General features: G+C 49.9%; 3 protein-coding genes across 3 annotated transcripts; all 3 read right to left on the reverse strand.

Moving 5' to 3' along the window:
* Positions 1 to 1,494: 1,494 nt before the first annotated feature.
* LOC308439116 (protein CUSTOS) lies at positions 1,495 to 6,468 on the reverse strand. The gene is made up of 6 exons (XM_080940743.1): positions 6,317 to 6,468; positions 4,067 to 4,109; positions 3,789 to 3,887; positions 3,535 to 3,608; positions 2,776 to 2,866; positions 1,495 to 2,347 (listed from the first exon to the last, which is right to left on the reverse strand). The coding sequence occupies exons 1-6, from the start codon at positions 6,462 to 6,464 to the stop codon at positions 2,026 to 2,028; spliced, it is 777 nt and encodes a 258-aa protein (XP_080796869.1). The 5' UTR covers positions 6,465 to 6,468; the 3' UTR covers positions 1,495 to 2,025.
* A 3,767-nt stretch (positions 6,469 to 10,235) lies between these two features.
* LOC308439514 (2'-5'-oligoadenylate synthase-like protein 1) lies at positions 10,236 to 10,676 on the reverse strand (the record flags this gene model as incomplete). The annotated part of the gene is made up of 1 exon (XM_080941338.1): positions 10,236 to 10,676. One exon carries the CDS (start codon positions 10,674 to 10,676, stop codon positions 10,236 to 10,238), a length of 441 nt encoding a protein of 146 aa, XP_080797464.1.
* A 437-nt stretch (positions 10,677 to 11,113) lies between these two features.
* Positions 11,114 to 20,885, reverse strand: LOC308438902 (2'-5'-oligoadenylate synthase-like protein 1; the record flags this gene model as incomplete). Its single annotated transcript, XM_080940434.1, has 4 exons — positions 11,114 to 11,224; positions 14,161 to 14,324; positions 15,564 to 15,846; positions 20,679 to 20,885. The coding sequence occupies 4 exons, from the start codon at positions 20,883 to 20,885 to the stop codon at positions 11,114 to 11,116; spliced, it is 765 nt and encodes a 254-aa protein (XP_080796560.1).
* Between the last annotated feature and the right edge of the window lie 444 nt (positions 20,886 to 21,329).

A 21,329-nucleotide genomic window follows, 5' to 3' on the forward strand; every position in this document is an offset into this window, starting at 1 on the left:
CCATGGTGACTGCCTCCCTGGAGCTGGGTTCCCAGAGCCTGCACTGCCTGCACAGGGGGTGAGGGCCACAGCCTGCCTTGCCACCTGACACAGGCTGCTGGCCTTCATGCCACAGCTGCTTCTTCATCACCAGAAAGGGACGGCCCAGAGGTGTCTCCTCAGCCTGAGAATCCAGCCTCAAGGAGCCAGAGGACAGCCTAATCTGGGCAGTATTTTGGACCACCATCCCTGCCATTAGAATAGAAAACCTAGTGCTTGAATCAGAAGGGGAAAGCCTGTGCTTCTGGCACTCCCCAGTCAGAGCTTGCAGGCCTGAAGGATCTCTGCTGAGCTGAGGCCCTAGATCAGCATGGCTGCTGTGCCTTCCAGGCTGTTCCACCCTGCACCAGAAATCCTCCTGCCTGTCTGTGGATTCCCCTCCCCAGCACAGGTATCTCCCAAGAAGCTGTTTGGCCAGGCTTGGGAGCCCAGAGAGCAGGGCTGTCCCAGACTTTCACCTAACACATTCCTCCGCCAGCCCCAGGACCTCATTTTCAGGGCACTGGTTCCCTTGAATATGTCTTCTGATGCCAGCTTGGCATCTTGCCTCCACTAGAAAGGCCACTTCAGGGCTAACATTGTCACCCCTGTTCCCTGGGCACATAACTTGTGCCAAGGCTGCATCCTGGTCAATCAGCTCCTCTGGCTATAGGGCTCTGACAACTTCCTTCCTGGTGTGAGACCTGCACAACTCAGAAGCCAAGACCTGAGTAGTGTCCTCAGAGAGGGCGCAAAGACAAGCAGAGAGAAGCCACCTAAGTGGCCTGGGGGCCGGCAGCCATTCTGAGGAATCCCGGGCCCTGGGCAGCAGAGAGAACCAGAACACACCTGACTGTTTCCTGGGGCCTACTGCCAAGAACTTGGACTTCAATGGGCTCTGTCAGCCTGGAAAGAGCCAGTGTCCCCTGCAGCCATGGTCAAGCCTGTATGTTTATTTAACTTTTAGTAAAGTCAGTACAAATCATATGGGAGCTTCCTGATTACCCACTGGTGTCCAGGAGGGAAGGTGGAGGGAAGCCGGGAGCAGGCAGGGGCCAGAGGTGTCAGGGTCACGAGACTCATGTTTACGCAGCTTTTCAACTGGAAATGAAGTGAGGTTGATTTTACGAGTCCTCCTTGTTACTGCATGAAACCCACCCAGTCTATGTGTGGTGCCATTCCCAGGAGTCTTGAGGCTGGGGTGACAAAGGGTATCTGGGGGTGTGGGTGGAAGGACACCGTGGGTTCTGTGGAAGATGTCCCTGTAACATTCAGCACAGAGGACGTAGTTCAGTGGTACAATGCCTGCCTGGTAAGTGGGGTGCCAGGGGTTTGATCCCCAGCCCCCAAACAACACAGCACTGAGGGCTCATTGTAACTACACAGGAGGCAAACCAGGAGACCGGCAACTTTGAGCTACTCAGAGACTCAGACAGACAGACAAAAAGGAACAGAGCAGGACTGGTCTAAGTCCTGATAATTTATTTCCGTTTTCTTTCTTGGGGCCTTGTGCCCAAGCCTGCAGCCTGCCACTGAGTGGGTGCTCAGCACACTGGCACCTGATTTTCAGGGAGTGAAGTGGCTCACGTGTGTTATTAACAAATCAACATGTTATAGACAAATGTGTGAAGGAGGAGGTGGGGATATCTTTCCTTCTCTTCCAGACAATGTGTGGGCTGGGGCAGAGATACAAACGTTTCCCGGGGCCTCAGTAGTTTGGTGACCCCTCCCCATCATTCTCGGGAACAACTGTCATCCTCTGAGACTGCACAGGTTGGAGAGATGCAAAAGCCGTACTTCCTGAGGTGATGGAACGTTCTGGAACCACAAGTCAGTTCCAGCCTGGCACAAGCTTCTCTCATACACCCACTTCTTTGCTTGAACTCTTGGGCAAGCCCAACTCAAGTCACCTGTGGGCAGTCAGTGCTGGAGGGTTGGAAACTCGGAGTGTGGCTTGGCTCTGCCCTAACCCCAAGGGCCCCTGATCCTCAGAGCTACAGCCTGGGGTCAGTTCTCAGGCTTAGCCACTGCACACTCTGCTGGTGGGCACAGGGAGTCCTCTCTGGCTTTCTTGGCCTTTTTCTTTTTCTTCTTTTTGGTCTCAAGCAACACTGGGTCCTCACTGACGCTGCCTGCCTCCTCTACTTGGTCCAGGCCTGTGGCTGTAGCCGGGTTAGCGCCTGCCTTCTTCTTGGCTTTCTTTTTCAACTTCTTCTTCTCTGCCCCCTCCTCCACCTTGGCAGGACAGTGTATGGCTGACTCCTGGAGAATATCTGAAGCCGACACAGCTGCCTCCTGGCACCGCTGCCATTCCTCATCACTGTCCTCACTGTTACCGTGGAGAGTAGTCAGGTTAGCTGGACGAGCCTCAAAGCTTCCTGGCCACCTCCAGACCAGACGGAGGCAGCCAAGACTGAGCCAAGTAGCTCAGACTCTGGCTGGAGCCAACTTTTCGGCTTGTCAGTCACGTGACTGCATCAAGTTCAGTCACGTGACCACACCAAGTGACTGAAGTCTCTGACCCTCAGTATTCTCATCCACAACAAGGGCTCTGACAGTACCCAATCCTCATACAGCTTCTCAGGAGGCAAGGATGATAAAGTATACAGATCCTCAGCTCCTTGGAGAGGACCCTGAGCCTTTCTGCTAGGGGAACGCTTTGGCCTATTATCTGATGGTCTCTTCCTTTGGTCTGAGCCTGACTGGGGCAGCTTAACTATTCCTCAGGCTCATCCAGGAGAGGCTATGAGCTCTTACCTGGAGCTGGGGGGCTGGCGCTTTCGGCAGGGTTTTGGAGAAGCTTCCTTTTCATGGCCTCCAGGGACAGATGTGAAGAAAAGGCGGAAGCCTAAGACCACAGGACAGAGCCAGCAATCGGTAAGGCAGACACTAAAAACCACAGGACAGGGCCAGTGGTCGGTAAGGCAGACACTGACCCTTCCTTTGGGTGCTGAGGATGCAGCCAGTCCTCAAGTCCCAGTCTAGTGGCAAGGGCTTAAGCATCTCTGCCATGTGTGTGTGAACTGAGGCTGGTCTGAGGCAAGACTTTCTAGCTCTCCTGTGGAGCCAGAGACTGCTACATCTAGCCAGTGAGCTGTAGGGGCTGCTGGTGGACTCGGTCTGTTTTGAGACAGGATTTTTCTGTGTATCCCTCGCTGTCCCGAAACTAGCTATGTGGACCAGAGTGGCAATGAAGTCGCAGAGATCTACTTGTCTCTGACTCAAGTGCAGGGATTAAAAGCACGTGCCACCTTACCCAGCCTCCAGAGGCTCCAGATGTCCACAGTTGTGTCTCTTGCCTGTGTTAGGCTCCAAAAGGGCCCAAGTGTGGGACAGGATCAGAGAGAGTGGGAGGAAAAGACTGGAATAAGAAGCCAAAATGCTGCAGGTACTAGGGAAAGTAGGGGAGTTCAGAGCTAGCTCATCTTGGGAAGGGGTGCTATGATTCCCACCTCAGAGTGTGGGGACAGCAGATCTGTCCCTGCGGCAGCACTGATCAGCACTCTAAGGACTCACCGTCCTCCTTCTCAGCCGCCTGCTGCACCTTTGCCTGTTGGGACTTCTTCCAGACTTCTGCGATGGCAATGGAGCTGAGGGAGAGGAGGTGCCAGACCAAGGATGACGTTTTGGGTAGCAACAAAAGTACCTCTTGTTTTTCAATTTTAAAACCTTTTCTCTCTTTTTCTGTTGGGTTTGGGACATGAAACTGTAATGCCAAATAGGGGAGGCTGAGGTCAGAGGATCACAGAATGATGCACGCTACTGCTCACCTGTCCAGAAGTGCTCCCAGTTTCTTGGCCACGTGGGCTCGGAACTCAGGAGTGGTCTGAAGCTCGTTGCCATCTTCCTCATGCTGGCTCACCTCACGCCTACGACACACACACACAGACATCACTTCCTGACAGCTTAGAAGTTGCCCTTACCAGGGGGGGACCTCTTGTCCTGTTCCCTCTGACATCCTGTGGTCTAGCCTAACGTCTGACATGCACAGGGGAGACCAGTGTTTGCTGAATGACTCAGTGAAGCTTCTGTGCAGAGCACACAGTACCTGCGGCTTGGCTGGGGGGCCGGTGCTTGTTTGTCTGCAGCACCTGTGGAGCAATGAAAACAAGGCACTTACAGGGCGGACGAGAGGGCTGTGGCCTATGTGATTTGCACTTGTAACTCAAGGAACCTCCCCCAGTTTCTGTTTGGCAGGTGGACGTTATCCCCATTCCGCAAAAGAGGTGAAGTCAAAGATATGTAAAATAATTTGGATACGGACTAAAAGCTAATTTTTTTTTAAATGAGATTTTGTTATATAGTCCAGGCTAGCCTTGTGCTCATGCATGACTAATAGCTGATTTAATGGGAGCTGGGAGGAGCGCACAGGTCATTTGGCTCCAGAGGGCCTGTTAATGTTTACCAGGCAAGCCCAGGTGTAATTAGACGATGGTTTATGGAGTGATTGCTTGTGCTGCGCTGTATGCTGTGGGAGAGGCGGTCACTGGGGATGCTGATGGTGGAGCCCACGGAAGAATGTGCTGCCGCGTGGCTGTTAATAGAAGCTGCTCAACCTGAACATCTCAGACAAACGGCACTGTCCTCAGAGGACCTCTTGGTGAACAAAGATGCTAAATGACACTTATGCACAATATGTAACTGGCTAATAGCAAGAAAACAGAAAAGCAAGGGGGTGCAGTGTGGGGGACTGTTCCTCCAAAGGAAGGAAGGCTTTGTAAGGTGACAGCTGGGCACAGACCCCTGAGATAAAGCTGTGAGTCAAGTGGAGGCCTACGAGGGTCTCCAGCCACCGGGAAGCAAGGCTGCGAAGACAGAACCTGTGGTGCTGAAAGCCTGCTAGCTGCTGGGGGGCCAGGAGAGGAGAGACTTTGTTGGGGTGAGATTACCCAGGCCTCTCAGGAGGGCAATGTGAGGGCTCGGGACAGGAGAAAAAAAGGGCATTGGCAGAGTAAAGGCAGCGAAAGAAACCAGCTCAGCTTTAACACTAGACAGAATGAGACCAAAGAGGCCAAGGTGTGTGCTTCTCCCAGGTCTCTGAGGACATGACAAGCTAGATGCTGTATGGGAGAGACACTGAAAGGTGTCTCTTAGGTTCTGATGTGGATTGAGCCTAACAACTTCAGTTCGATCCCCAGGACCCCCACTGCAGAAGGAGAGAAGTGACTTCTGAGGTCCATGTGTCCCATGACACCTGTGTGCGTGTGCACAGACACATAATGTAAAACGTAATAAAAAAATTTGAAGATCGCTTTTAAAACCAGGCTTGGCAACATATGCCTTTAATCCCAGCACTGAGAAGGCAAAGGCAGGAGGATCTCTGAGTTTAAGGCCGGTCTGGTTTACATAGTGAGTTCCAGGGCAGCCAGATCTACACGGAGAGAGACAATGTCTCCAAAAACAACAACCACTATAAGTTATATAGTTTGTTTTTACATCTGTCCCCTTCCTAGACTTGAAAATGTTTATTGTTGTTGTGAGTCTAAGTCATAAGACAACTCTTGGGAGTCAATCCTTTCACCAGGGGTTCTGGGAATCCATTGCAGGTTGCTGGGTTTATGTAACAACTGCTGAGCCAATCACTGATCTGGAAATGGAGCTAGACATTACAGGAGCTTTAAAGCTGAGAAAAGTGTTAATGATTTCTTTCCAACAGTGTACTGTGAATGAAATACCTGGATGTATCTGCAAAATGATGTAATGGTATAACAATATGGTGATGTCAGCCAGGACAAAGCCACGGGCATTATCATGTGACTGTGGCTTGTTGCTCACATGCATGAGAGAAAACGGTGTTAAATTTCAATGAAGAGTTGATGAAAATACAGATGCTGTATTTTTTTTTCTACTCTAAATTATAGGACCTGTTGGAGTCTAACCATGATTGAGACTCTTATATTGGCAGATCTCGGATTCATTCCCAGTTTGCTAGGAAATCTCTAGGCTAGGTGTCCTCAGTCTCAATGCGACAGCATGTGAGGGCCGGGAAAGATGGGATTCTGAGAATACAGGAAGGAGGTGCATCTCGGTCATCTCAGACAGGTGATGGGTTACCTTCCCAGAATGACATAGGACAGACGCATGGGAGGCGCAGTCAGGAGGCATTTAGGTACCCCTGAGGCCTTCACGAGAATAAAAGGAGCTCCCTCTGCCCTTTGTGTGAGTATAATCCCCAACTGGTCTCAGAAGCTTCCCGAAGAAAGCTCCTCCGAAACGTCAGGAAGCCATGGCTCCCATCCTACCATGCATCCATTTCAGGTCCCAGGGAAGAAGCCCCATCCCTCGGACAGTCCCCTACCGGCTCCGGGTTTCTCCGCTCCCTGCGGGCGCTGCTCCAGCCCCCAGGCGGGCGTCGCCGCCTCACGGCACCGCGCCAGCTCCTCCGCATCGCTGCTGCCACTGCTGCTGCTCTCCGAGTCGCTCATTGCACCATTGGGTGCCACCATCTTGGGAAGCCGCAAAGGGCTGTGGGGGAAAGCGTAGGGTTTCAATTTGACCTTCCCTCCCACATGACCCATGTCTCAGAGCATTATGGGGATTGTAGTTCCCAGGCCACCATCGGCGGCAAACGGTCCAGAAAGATAAACCCAGAAGGGTCCAAGAGAAAACCACCTTCTCCACTCTTTTTCTTTCTTTCTTTCTTTCTTTCTTTCTTTCTTTCTTTCTTTCTTTCTTTCTTTCTTTCTTTCTTTCTTTCTTTCTTTCTTTCTTTCTTTCTTTCTTTCTTTCTTCCTTCCTTCCTTCCTTCCTTCCTTCCTTCCTTTCTTTCTTTCTTCCTTCCTTCCTTCCTTCCTTCCTTCCTTCCTTTCTTTCTTTCTTTTTCTTTTCTTTTTAAAAAATGTCTATTCATTTTATGCATAGGAGTACAGCGTCACTCTATTCAGACACACCAGAAGAGGGCATCAGATCCCATTACAGATGGTTGTGAGACACCATGTGGTTGCTGGGAATTGAACTCAGGACCTCTAGGAAGAGCAGTCAGTGCTCTAATCACTGGACCATCTCTCCAGGCCCCTTTTTTCTTTTTCTTTTCTTTTTTCTCTTTTCTTCCCCTTTCCCCTCCTCCCTTTCCTTCCCCTCCTCTCCTTTCTAATCCCCTTTCCACCCTCACCCCCCATCTCTTTACACAGGGGACAATGCTATCTTAAAGTCAAACAAGACGGTGGTGACACCTTTTATTTTTTAAGGAAAAATGAATTCATTTGCGATTTGATGGAAACGAGAAGGCAGCTAACCACTCCCCCCCCATCAGGTTTTGATCTTAGGAAGATTGTTAAACTGTAGGCTTTGAGGGTCTGATAAACAAACGGAACAAGCAAATCAGATCCGAATGACTCTTGGAATAGCCGAGGCCTTCGCAGTTAGCTCACAGTCCATAAAACACTGCAGACTAGCACTTGAGAACTTTTTATAAAATGCAGAATCTGATTTCAAAACTCCTCCTGGGAATTGTATGTAAAGCGAGTCTTAAGGCAGGCCAGATGAACAGTTTAGTCTGGGAAATACTGCAGTTTTGTGGCCCCCTGCATCTTAAACCACGGGGAACTGAATGGGGAGGATCATGAAACACGGCAATAGCAAAGGCTTCTGAATGTGCAAAGAGCAAAAAATTATTTCAAAACGCAAGCCTGTGGAGAAACTGTGATGTTTCTGGAGCCTGCTTAATTTTGCTGTAGCATTAAACACACGGTGATCACACCCTGCAGTGTCTTCACACCACACAACACCAATGAACACACTGAAACCAGGCTCGGCTTTGAGACGGATGCCTACCAAGGGCAGTGTTCCTACCTTACACAAAGGTTTCTGCTCTTACAGAACACAGCCTTTTCATTGAAGAAAACAAAGAAATGTTTTTATGCCATTCCTTAGCACGTATCGAATTAATGCATCCTTTGACTGTTCTCTATTAGAACAATTGGTTCTAAGAGTTGCCATTTGAGTTGTTTGAGTTTCATTACAAAAAAATAGTTGGCTTTTGGCCTGGGTTTAAGACAGCATTTCCAACAGCTTCTGAAGTGGCCTGGCCTATGTGTCTGCTGTTTTGGACAATATTGGTGAAAAGAAATACTGTTGGTTTTGCTGACCATAGAACTAAAATATTGACCCACTCTAAAAACTCTGAAGAAGTTCTGAGTCCCACGGTATCAAATATTTAGGCAAGATTTATGTAAAAGTAAACAAATACCCCCATCTAATTAACATGCAAAATCGCTTTAGTCTTTCTTTTCCTTTCTTTTTAAAGATTTATTTATTTATTATATATAAGTACATTGTAGCTGTCTTCAGACACACCAGAAGAGGGCATCAGATCCCATTACAGATGGTTGTGAGCCACCATGTGGTTGCTGGGAATTGAACTCAGGACCTCTGGAAGAGCAGTCAGTGCTCTAACCACTGAGCCATCTCTCCAGCACATGATTTCTTTAAGTGTTTGATTTGCCTTCTTATTTTATATTATTGTATGAGCTGTGGTGATGAAAACATTTCCTGAGAACAAGCAGTCAGGTGTGGAAAAGTTTTAAGAGGAGCTGGAGAGATGGCTCAGCAGTTAAGAGCACTTGCTGCTCTTCTAGGAATAGAACCCGGGTTCTGTTCCGAGAACTCACGTGGTGGCTCACAACCATCCATAGCTCCGATTTTAGGAAATCTAACAGTGACCTCTGAGCACACTCAGCACACCTGTGGAACACACATACATATAGGCAGTAAAGTGAGTGAGTCTTTGAAAGTTTTCTTCAGAGCCTTTATCCCTACCATCAGCGCTCTCAAAGATCTGCCTTTCTCTCCTACCACATGAGGATCAAGTGAGGAGCTACCACCTATAAAACCAGCAAGAGGTCCTCACTGGGTGCCAACAATCTTGAACTTCTCAGTGAGAAACAAACACTTGGTATTGATAAGCCATTGAGTTTGTGGCGTTTTACTATGGGAGTCTAGCTCAGGCTGGCCTCCAACCCGCTAGGCAGCCAAAGATGACTGCATTTCTGATCTCCCCATCTCTGTGGTGGGATCCTAGGCATACGACACCACACCTGGAAGTGCTGGGATTAAACTGGGGACACCCTAGGAGCCAGGTGAGTGTTTTACCAGCTGATCTTCCTCAGCCCTGTTCATTCCCTCTTTAAAGCACCTACAGTGTGAACCATATTATGAAATCTATGAAGATCAGGATTGAGCTAGACTGTCTACCCTCTGGAAAAGATACTGTTTTAGGCCCCAGATGCAAAAGAGTTGGGAAATATGTAGAATGGTATTGCTAAATTGACTAGAGTTTTTTGAAAATCAGCTATGAAGCCAACTTGGGGCTAAGTCCACCAGAAAACAGGTCAAAAGGAAGATTTGGCATAAACCCAGTACAATATTTTTTGGCAATACGAATCTGGTTTTTTTTTTTTTTTTTTTGGTTTGGTTGGTTAGTTGTCTCTAACAATTATTTACTGTTTGTGTGTGGCTTTTAGGAGTTATGGGCAGAAAACTTTTGAGTTAGTGTCTTACTCTGTAGCCTTGGCTAGTCTAGAACTCACTGCATAGCTCAGGCTGGCCTCCAACTTCCAGAGACTTTGTTTTCCAGGTGCTGAGATTAAAGGTGTGCACCATGCCCAGAAAGAACTTATATTGTCTCATCTCCCAGATTTTGTCCCTTTTTGACTCAGTTTCCCTACACGTGTCAATCCCCAGAGTTGAGAGGCATCTGTGGAGAAGAATGAGTGAGGAGTGGGAGGAAACACAGGCTGTTTAATCTCCATTTGAAAGGAACTTGATACCCTCCCTTGCCTTGATAGTCAGAGGCAGGAAAAAGTGTTTTTGGGGCACAGGGGAAGGCTTTATTCAGATCCAACCCGATGGAGGTTTCTGGTACGGGGAATTTGGAGGTGGGACAACCTGAAGCAGGGTCCTCGCGATTGATTAAGAAGATCGCTTGGCTTCCTCTGAACAAGGGAGAATAGTTTATTTGTGAGACTGCCATTCACTGACCCAGTCTTGACAGCATGGCCATGAGGACGGCAGCGAGCCTGGTGTGACTTCCCAGGTGACTGCAGAATTCCACCGTCACACAAGAGTGTCTGGCTGTACAGGATTTCTCAAATCTCTCTGGGCTCCCTGCTGGCAGGGTACGGAAGATGCGGACCATCCTGGCCGAGGACCGGAAGGAGGGGCAACGAAGCTGGGTTTAGGATGAGACAGTAAAAAAAAGGCAGAGCCGTGACAGGAAGCTAGCTGGGTGCCAACGGAGCTGTCGCCTCTCTCTTTCTGGATAGGATGATTGTGACACTGTCTTGGATACCGTAGGATTTAAAGTCAAACCAGTCATCTAGGACACGGCCCTGGAACTCCAGCTGCTGCTCCGTGCTTCGAAGGCCCTGCCTCTCTTCTATCTGTTGCTTCAGGCACAGGACTAAGTCAAATGGGTGGATCGCGTAGGCGTGGCTACTACCATCCGGGTTTTTCACAAAGACCTGGATCTGGGGGGAGATGGTGTCCAGCAGGCAGATGTGGGTGTCGGAGAAGATTCCGTAGTAGGCAAGAGAGCAATGGCTTCTGATGAGCTGCCGTTGGCCGCCGGGCTCCTGAAAGGACAGGCGCTGCAGGCCGGAGTAGCCCCGGCTCAGTCGGATTTTCTCTTTTAGCTTCTTTATGGGTTCATAAGGGTTCATCCAGAGGATTAAGTCGGAGTGACCCCACTGTTGTACGGTCACCTGGATATCTGGTGCTCTCTGCAAGAGAGGGAGGTGGCGGGGTTAGGCTCACATTTCTGTCTGGTGACCCACAAATTCCCTTCCCAGATGAGATATGTGAGTCATTCTGGGTGGATCTCTGTGAGTTTAAGGCCAGCCTGGTCTATATAGCAAGCTCCCGGACTGTGAGAGCTGCATAGTTCCTGTTTCACAAACAAACCAACAAACCCCAAGGCGTATCCATTCCTGCCTATCTCCTGGCTTCATTTGGCTAGAGCGTGGTGCGTGACTTCTTGCTTCTGAAGAGCTGCTCTCCACTGGGTGAACCAACACTAGGCAGGTGTAGTGTTCAGAGTGTCAGCCTGGGAGGAACCATTACCTTCACGGTCCAACTGGGGACGGGGGTGTCCCTGATGTCATAGCAACAGTCCTGTTTCAGACACTGGTTGGCTCGCTGAGCAACTATATCCCATCTGTAGCCTTTTGCCACATTGTGGGTGGGGTCTGCCGGGTCCAGGATGATGGGCCTGCAACACAGAGAGAGATGCCCAGGCTCTGATGGCTTGGAAGCTACAGGTTAGGGAGATGTTTTCCAGTCACCGTTCTGAGCAATCTGTGTGTCCCCAGAGATGTCCGTCAAAAGGGACCTTGACTGGGCATCACTGGAGAGGGAGGGCGGGGAGATGATGATATTTCTCATCTCCTTGAGGAGAATGTCCTGGGTGGGTAGGATGGGGCTGTAGAATGATCCTAGCACACCAAGAGATGTCCACTTGGCAGGGGAGGCATCTCAAGCCCATGGCAGGCTTTAAGGTCAAATTTGCTGTGATAACAGTGACATTACTAACATCCACTGATCGCTTTTGTAGCACTGGGCAGGAACCTAACCTAATTCTACAAGGGTTATATGGTCATCCCTGTTGTAGAGGTGAGAGAACAGAGACATAGACCTGAAGTTCTCCCCCCTCCCGCCCCACACACTCCCTCCGTGAGACTTGGGGAGCAACGACCCCGGTACCTTTCTCCTTTGAGTTGTCTCCTGACAAAGGCCCCAATGACTGGGTGCTGCAGTGTGTAGTACTTGGTCCAGTAGATGCAGATGAGTTCATAATCCTGGAGCAACTCCATGACTGTGGCAAGACCTTCATCCAGCCTGAAGTTTGCATCCTCTCCAGTGCCTGCTTCCCACGCGTACACAGTTAGCAGCTCCAGGGCATAGAGAGGGGGCAGGTTGGCCCGGGGGCACTTGTCCCTCACATACTACAGAGAGAGCACGGAAGAGGCAGAGACGGATGCCAAGATCAAGATGACACCAGGTGTAGGGGCGGAACATTCAAAGTCTAACCCATGAGCCGTATGACCTGCCCATTTCAGGATTAAGTGTCTAGGTTAGCCCAGAAGACATCAAATTGTGTCTGAATTCAAATTTGGAGGAATATAATTTATTTTTTTGAATTCTCTTTTCACCCCCCTCCATGTCATGCCGTGATGAGGTGCTGGTGTGGAAGCCAGAGTTCAAATTCCTAAGGTTAGTTCTTTCCTTCAGCCTCTACATGGGTTCCCGGGATCAGGTTAAACTGTGGTGGCTGAGCTACTCTGGCAAGCCCCTTTAATCCGTGAGCCATCTCTCCAGATACATTTAATGTTTTTTCTTTTTTTTTTTTTCTTTTTTTTTTTTTTTTTGTATAAGCGTGTAACAACATGTGTGCATGGGGATGGAGGCTGGGGGCAGGGTGAGACATTTCCTCAGTCACTGTCACATTTTGAGACACCAGCTCTCTTAGTGAACTGGATCTCTCTCGATGGCTAGACTCAGGAATCCCCCTGTCTCTGCCCCCCGTGCTATGATGGTAGGTGTGCACTGTGCTCAGCTTTTCACATGGGTGCTGCGGATCTGGTCTCAGATTGTCATGTTTGTGTTCCACGCATGTTACTAGCTGAGCCATGTGCCCAGCCCCGATGTCTATTTTGGACCTATATTTAAAAATCTACAGCCGCTGTTACTGCTTGTGCAGGGCAATCTTGAATCAACTTGACACAAGCTAGCATGAGAGGAGGGAGCCTCCGTTAAGAAAATGCCTCCATGAGATCAGGCTGTAGGTAAGACTGTAGGGCATTTTCTTTTCTTTTTTAAGATTTATCTATATAAATGTGTGTGAGTAACACTGTCACTCTTCAGACACACCAGATCCCATCACAGATGGTTGTGAGCCACCATGTGGTTGCTGGGATTTGAACTCAGGACCTCTGGAAGAGCAGTCAGTGCTCTAACCACTGAGCCATCTCTCCAGCCCGGGAATTTTCTTAATTAGTGATTGGTGGGAAAAGGACCGACCCATTTGGGTGGGACCTGCCCACTGTGGGTGGAGCCATCTCTAGGCTGCCGATCCTAGGTTCTATAAAAAAGCAGGCTGAGCAAGCCAGTAAGCAGCACCCTCAATGGCCTCTGCATCAGCTCCTGCCTCCAGGTTCCTGCCCTGCTTGAGTTCCTGTCTTGACTTTCTTTAGTGATAGGCTTAGGATGTGGAAGTGTGAGCCGAATAAACCCTTTCCTCCCCAACTTGGTCCTGGAGTCTTATGGCAATTGTAACCCAAACTAAGACTAAGGTGGACAGCGCCATCCAAGGGGACTGAGGTAGAATTCTACTAGACTCCTTACATTTTTTTTTTACTTTATTTTTAATCATATATGTGTGTGCGTACTTATGCATGCGTATGAGCGTGTGAGTGTGTCGGTGCTCACAGAAGCCAGAGGCACTGGATCCTTCCGGAGCGTGAAGTTAGAGGCAGGTTCAAGCTGCCTGACAGGGGTGCTGGGAACTGACCTCAGGTCCTCTGCTAGAGTGGTAGGCGCTCTTAACTGCGGACTCATCTCTAGCTCCGGTTTACTTGTCTGTGAGGCGGGTCTCACTGTGTAGCCTAGGATAGCCTGGAACTCACTGTGCCGTCTGGCTGCTGTGTCGTCTGGCTGATTCATGTGCTCCTTTCTCCCAAGTGCTGGGGTTACAGGTGTGGGCCATCACAATTTACCTGCCTCTTTTGTATCTGTTTCTTTTACAGGAAGATGCCCTTCCGCCGTGCGTGCGTGCGTGGGGCGGGGCTACTTCTGATGCTTCCTATTTCAGTTTAGATTAACTCTACACACCGTCTGCACTATACTGGGTTCTCTTCAGATGCCCCATGTGGCACTTGAAAAGTAGTCACCAAGGACTGGTTCCTCCCGTCATGACCAGGACTCAGAAGCAGTCACTACCGAGAGTCCGAGTAGTACCAGTGGATTTTAAGGATTCCTTCTCCTTAGACTTGAACTTGTTGGGCTTAAAGTTCACGAACCGCAGGAGTGGACGTCAGCCCACGGAGACAGGAACTGCAGGTTACAGATGTCCTAGCGTCGGCCCACCCTTCCCGCAACCCTGTCTCCCGTTGATGTCTTTCCCTAGCCTCACTGTGGCGACCCCCTCACCTGCTGGTACCAGTGTTTGACCAACCGCAGGAGGCTCTTCAGCTTAGTTGGCCGATGCTTCACAAAGTTTCTCTGCAGCTCGCTGAAGGATGGAGAGAAATATCCTGGGTACCCATTAGCCTTGATCAGATTCACATAGACCTCAGAGTTGAGACAGGATGGGTCTGAGGAGAATGGAAGCACAGACTGAGTGAAGATTCTGGAACCCAGTGTGGATTACGTAGGCATTTGGGGAGGGTCTCCTCGACTCATTAGATTACGGTTCATCCCCAGAGAGAACAGATGTTGGCTCTGCCCCAGTTACCTGGCAACAGCCAGGTGTGCGTACCTGACTCACTATAAAGGGGGCTGCTTGCCCCCTCCTCTCCCTCTTGCTCTCCTGCCCTTCCTTGCCTTCCCCCCTCTGCCTTTCCTTCCCCTCCCCTTCCCATGCCCTGAGTTTATCTATACTATACCATATGCAGAGGCACCCATTCCCCAACACCATACTGTGCCCCCACCAAACACATCTCTGGCTGTCCTGGAATTTTACCAGGGTGGCCTAGAACTCACAGAGATCTGCCTGCCTCTGCCTCCTGAGTTCTGGGATTAAAATCACCCCCTTCCCAAATTTCTCGTGTGATTCTTTAAAAGCTACACATTTTCAATTTTATTTTGGTGACAGAATCTCACGGTGTACACCTGGCTGCTTGTCATTTAAACTGGTCAGGTCTTGGACCATCTAATGCTCTTTCCTGAGTGTTGGGCTTAAAGGCACCCTCCAACACACCCAACCTGGTGAGTCTTACTCAGGAGAACCACCACTGGGCTTTAAGTGTCGCAGGTCCTCCCTGGATGTCCCCAATATTTCCAGCTTTCCTTGATGTCTGTTTTCTCAATGGATCTCTTTTTGGATGTCAGAATGGTATTTGTCAGTATTCATAGGGGAGAAGTAGGTCTGTGTCACACCATGAAGGACTTTTCTTCTGAGGCTGAACACCATTGCTAACAACCATGACACAGCACTGTACAGCCTGTAATCAGTGGTGTGGAGGGTGCCGTACAAAAGTTATTACGGTTAGCATCTCTGAACTCTGCTTCTGAGCAAGGTCACACAGACCCAGGAAATGCTACCTTGCTTCTGATTCAACTCTGTCCCCTGGTTAGGCCTTGGATCTTTCAAAATATTCTTCCCACAGGAAGGCCCTTCCTGAACCTTATTTGGTAGTTGCTGGGGGAACCCCATTCTTGCCTCTGATCACTAGCCGCCATTGTCTTGTGTTTCGTTTCTGTTTCTCAGGTCTGCACGGCAGCTCACCCCAGCCCAGGACATACCCAGGAAGGAGGAAAGCATGTGGCCAGTCTCCGGGGCAGTGGGGGATGTGGGGACGGTCAGGCCAGGCATGTGCTCCTGTTCCCCTTACCCAGGGCTCTGTAGGCAGGCACGACAGTGACGGTGATGGGCTCCCAGTTCTCCCTGGTCTGGATCGTGAAGACAAGACTACTGGGGACTCCTTCAGTCACACCCACGTTACAGAGCCCAAGGTCCACCAGGTCCTGGCAGTAAAACATCCTTTTCTGCATTATTCCTAGGACAGCGTGGTGGTACTTGGCCTCTTCCTGGAAGCTGTGGAAACAGCTCAGGAACACTACCAGCACCACGTCTGTGGTACTCCTGAGCATCGTGCCATTCCCGAAGCAGCCTACCTGTAAAAGACAGGACCCTGTCACCCCAAGGCCCTCTGCCATGGGCCCAGCAACCTGGGGCTCTTCATACAATACAGCCCTTTAGTATAGTGCTCCCCCACACAGGCTGGCGGAGAAGTGTTGCTCCCACACTGCAGATGCAGACACATGGAGGATGAATTTTTGCAGCATCTCCAGCAGCTGGACTCCAGCACTCGGGCCTCTTTACGTTTCCTCTTTCTTTTCTGACACAGCCTACAGGTGACCTGGAATGTGGTATTTAGCTCAGGCTGTCCTTGGACTCATGATCCTTCTGAATCAGCCTCCCAAGGTTGGGTTGCAGGAATGGCCACCGAGCAGCCCCTGCTTACCTCCTGTACTGTACACCTTTGGAGAGTCAGTCTTGTCCAACCCAGAGAAATGCCCACTCCAGGGGAATAATGACTGAGTGTCCCCGGTATAAACACTCCAAAATGTTCAAACTCCAAGAGTCCTTTACGTGCTGACCTGCAGCCACAAGTGGAAAAATCCCACACCTGACCCCATGTGACTAAAAGTAGTCTGTAAAATTGCCTTTGGGTATGGGAAAACACACGGATTTCAAGAATAGATCAGGGTCCTATCCTAAGGTATCTGACTATGTTTATGTAAATAGGCTGAAGACTTGGGGCGAGGGTGTTTCTAAACCTGAAACACTTCAGGGCCTAAGTATCTGGTAAAGGACTCCCCACCTGCAGAAATACCCACTGCACTGTCTGTGAAACAGATAGTTGACCCCACCTGTCTGTCTGTCCGTCCATCCATCCATCTGTCCATCTATCCATCCATCTGTTCACCTGTCCATCTATCTATCCATTTATCCATCTATCCATCAATCTGTCCATCTATCCATTTTCCCTCTCTCACTTCCTCCCTCCCTGCTTCCCTGTTTAAACTGTATGTGGATGGCTCAAGGAGTCTCCACCATGGAAGGCAAAGTCTTTGGCATTAGAGCTATATGCCTGGCCCTGACCTGACTCTTATTCCTGACTCGTGTGACCATTAGGAGCCCAAAGCCCATTGAGTGAGAAATCAAAACAGCAACAGGATTATTGGGAAGATCAGACACTGTACGTTCAGGCCTTTTGTGGGGGCCTGTGTCCCGGAAGTCAGCAGTGCGTATCTCTTCCCTTTTTATCTACTTGATCGTGGCTGCCTACACATTAGTCACATTGGTTCCCCCCCTCAGAGATTTATTTCTTTTATGTATATGAGTACACTGTAGCTGTCTTCAGACACACCAGAAGAGGGCATCAGATCCCGTTACAGATGGTTGTGAGCCACCATGTGGTTTCTGGGAATTGAACTCAAGGCCTCTGGAAGAGCAGTCAGTGCTCTAACCACTGAGCATCTCTCCAGCCCCCTAGTATCTATATCTCTTAATGACAAGAGACTGGACTGTTAGGTTTTTTCCATTTTATTTATTCTTGTGTGTGTTGCACGCACCCATGGCATACACGTAGAGGCCAGGGGACAACTCGTGGAACATGGTTCCCTCACTTCGTCACGTGGGTTCCTGGGATTATAATCTGGGTGTCAGGCTGGCCATTTGGCACCTTTACACGCTGAGCTGTCCTGCTGGCCCCCAACCCGGAAGACTTTGAAGAGAAAGTCTAGGCTTACCCTCCTGGCTCTGCCTCCCTGGCATGCACAGCCCCACACCTCTCTAGCTCACCTCTGCCTCACCCGACATTGGACTGCTGGGGTTGGGTCATTCTCTGGGCGGCCACCTTTCCTGGTTAATGAGTCACTGCAGAAATTAAAATGCTGATACCACAGGTCAAGCAGTTCCTGTATCTGGCACCACCAAAGGCCATTTGATGCACATCTCCTTTCTAGTCACCCTGGAGATGGGCCCTGGGACCTGCACAGCACAGAACACAGAGGCGGAGGAGAGTAATCCATTGGCAAGGTCTCCCAGCCAGCCAGGGGTTTAATTCAGCAGGCAGGGCCAAGGGCTCCTCCTCTCCACCCTGTGACAGTGTCCACACACTATGCTCTGCTCCCGGACAGCAGACAACCGGACAGCAGTTGTCTGCTGCCTTCATTCTCTGTTTTTATCCTGGTTCCACCAGTGTTCCGACTCGGTGTCCCTATCCTGAGAGAAAGGACTGGAAATTGACTGTGGATGTGGACAAAGGACGATCCTTCTGCAGGTCAGGTTATGTCTACACGACCCTCTCCCTTCCCCAGTGAGGAAAGCACAGCTTAGGACACACTTCATGATTTGCTTTGGTTGTAATCTTCTCAGAGCCAGTCATGTGGACAGCTCAGCCCTCTGGAGAGCCAAAGGTGGAGGGATGAAGTGTGGAATACATTGAGTGTATGATGCATTGAGTTTAGGGTACATTGTATTGAGTGTACAATACACTGAATGTAGGATACATCCAGTGCAGGATACACCCAGTGTAGGATACAGCCAGTGTAGGATACAGCCAGTGTAGGATACAGTCAGTGTAGGATACAGTCAGTGTAGGATACAGCCAGTGTAGGATACAGTCAGTGTAGGATACAGCCAGTGTGGGATACAACCAGGGTAGGATACAGACAGTGTGGGACACAGTCAGTGTAGAATATAGTCAGTGTGGGATACAGCCAGTGTAGGATACAGCCAGTGTAGGATACAGTCAGTGTAAGATACAGCCAGTGTGGGACACAGTCAGTGTAGAATATAGTCAGTGTAGGATACATACAGCCAGTGTGGGATACAGCCAGTGTGGGATACATCCCGTGTAGGATACAGCCAGTGTAGGATATAGCCAGTGTAGGGTACAGTCAGTGTAGGATACACTCTTACTGTTCTTGCTTTATGGGCATGGCTATCATTTAGTGGGTTACGGGGAGGAGAAATGAAGTTTAGTTAGCATCTGTAGCCGTCAAAACTTAATCTATTTGGTGAGTATTCCTTCTGCCTAGAAATTTGTTATTCTACCCATTTCTTTCTTAGGTATGTCAGGGAGAGAGTGGTCTAGAGGACAGCTTTGCTCAAGAGACTCCCATGGACCAGGAAAAAGCCCCAGGCAAATATCACATGAAACCCTGATTCTAAGAATTTACCCTCAGATGACCTTTAGACTGCATGGTCTCCATGCTGGGACATGGGAGATGATGTTTGGGACGGCTGAACCCCAGAGGAGCAGACCAGGGACTTGAGACATGAGACGGGATAGTCAAAATCACACAGCTGGTGAGAGGAAGAACCCAGACTCAAACCCTCTGTGTGTGGTGGGAAAACTATGGCTGCCACTTCTAAATCACGTGACCCAAGGTCTTGGAGCCAGAATAGGTTGCAAGGAAGGCCGAGGCTTAAGGCTGCTAAATTTGTCCCAATAGAGCAAGATAAGCCTTAGGCCCGAAGTCCAGAGTTCCAATTCTAGTCTGGATGCTGCCAGCAGATTGGGGAATGGCATCAGGTTGCGTCAAAGCTTTCCCTGTGTCGGTCTCCTTAATGTTTAAATGAACAATTGGCTGAGGCTAGTTCTTCTCCCAAGCTGTGTACGTGCATGTGTGCATCCCGCACTAGTGTGCACCCGTGTGTGGAGGTCAGAGGTCAACCTCAAGTATCCTTCTTTAGGCTGCCCATTTTGGTTTTTGGCACAGGGTCTTCTATTGTGCCCTGGGGCTTGCAGATTCGGCTTGACTGACAGGCCTCATGGTTCTCTTGGCTCTTCCTCCCCAGGGCTGGAATTAAAAGTTTGAACATCTATACTCAGCTCTCTTCCAACCCCTCCCAGGGTCTGTTGAACTCTGTGAGCCTTAGCTCAGCTAAGGCGTGGGTGAGGCAGCTGGAAGGATTTAAGGGGGAAAAAATCTAGGTGAAAACCTTGGGTCACCGTGAGAGTAACCATGTTCAAATCCCAGCACCAACGCCAGCAGGAACAGCCCTGAAGAAGCTAGAGGCCGCTCTCAGCTTCCGATGTAAGAGTCTTTCTATTATCAAAAGAAAAAATAGGAAGAAGACACTACCCAGGCACCCGGCACATCTGGGCCACATCGGCGGCCATCTTTGCAGGAGCGCACCCCCAAGTCAGTGCTAAGGCTTGAACCCATAGCCCCATCCATGCTAGGCTTGTGCGTTAGCCTTGAGCCACATTCACAGCCCCCACATCTGCATCATCTCAACCACTTTGAACTGAGTAGCAGACAGCAAGGAACTTTGCCCCAAAACAGCATAGCATGTGAATCCCCCAAAAGAGGAGCGCCCCCCCCAACCCCAGTAGGCACAATTTGACTTAACAAACAGCAGTTTTCTTACCAAATTGCAGGTCATATTAAGCATTTACCATTCAACTCTAAACTCACTGTCTCTGTTTCTCTGTTTCTGTCTGTCTGTCTGTCTGTCTCTCTCTCTCTCTCTGTATGTGCTGTTCTGTGACATGTAACCTAGGCTGGCTTTGAACCCATGACCCTCTTGCTTCCACCTCCCACATGCTGGGGTTGCAGAAGTGGGCCCCCAAGTCAGGCTCCCCCAAAATTGTCTTTTACAAATTACAGATCAGGATCCAACTAGAGGCCTTGCATCGCATGGGGGTCATTATAGCTCTGGTATTGTCAAGCTTTTATTAGGCTCATCTGTAAAATGGGACAATAGTCGCTATCTGTCTCACAGAGTACAAGTTGTAACAATAGAACTCAAGGGTGTAAGCTACAGTCCTCCCCAAAGGTGGTTTTTCCTTGTCTTCTTCAGTAGTCGTTCTGCTCAAGCAGTAGGTGGTAGACAGCTAGCTGGGCTGTCGGGAGATGTCAGAAGTATGAAGTAGGGTCCTGAGGCAAGGGGAGCCCTGTTGGCTGGGAATGGAGAGGTCCAGTCTTACCTTGAGCACCTTGAGCACTCGCACATTCTGGGCCGGGCCACATTCTTCACGGAAGTTCGCCTGCCTCAGGAACCGCTCCACCGTCTGCACCGTCTCCAGGACATCTCCTTTCCATTGCTTGGTTGGCTGCAGGCACTGAGCCACGAAGAAGTCCAGCTTGGAGGCTGGGCAGCTGTACAGCTCATAGAGCTCCTGGGCTCCTGCCATGTCTGCAGGCTGCCCCCAGCTGCCGCAGGGTTATATAGCCGAGACCCCACCCAGCTCTGGGCACACGCCTCTTTTCTTAAGGCGGCTCCTTTCCAGATCACCTCCAGCTCCCGACCGGAGGAAAGTGGGGGTGAAGAGAGGAACTTGGGAGCAAGGCTCTGTTCGGGTCCCCTTCTGGGAGATGTACTGCCACGGCAGGTGTACCGAGGGACGGGAGGCGGGGGCTGCCGGGTCCAGACCTCCTTAAGGGGGTTGGCCTCTGGCCAGCCTTGGTGCTGTAAGTTTCGATTCTCAGCATTTGTAGTTTCCCTTTTGTGACGTTTGTAAACTGAAATTGGCTTGAGTCTGACCTTCCCGGGACACCTTGTCTAGATGACTCAGGCAGACTGCCCCCCCACCCCAATAGGGAAACTGAGGTTTGGAAAGAGAAAGAGCCTTACTCAT

This window comes from Micromys minutus (genome assembly GCF_963924665.1).
Source record: "Micromys minutus genome assembly, chromosome: 29".
NCBI classification, from domain to species: domain Eukaryota; kingdom Metazoa; phylum Chordata; class Mammalia; order Rodentia; family Muridae; genus Micromys; species Micromys minutus.

Bases quoted from the DNA above. Each gene is read 5' to 3' on its own strand.
- LOC308439116 (XM_080940743.1), bottom strand. From the start codon at position 6,464: ATGGTGGCACCCAATGGTGCAATGAGCGACTCGGAGAGCAGCAGCAGT. The intron at 3,609-3,788 runs GTGAGCAGTAGC...CCTCTCCCTCAG, and splicing joins CTGGGAGCACTTCTGGACAG to CTCCATTGCCATCGCAGAAG. The intron at 2,348-2,775 runs GTAAGAGCTCAT...CCACGGTAACAG, and splicing joins CGCCAGCCCCCCAGCTCCAG to TGAGGACAGTGATGAGGAAT.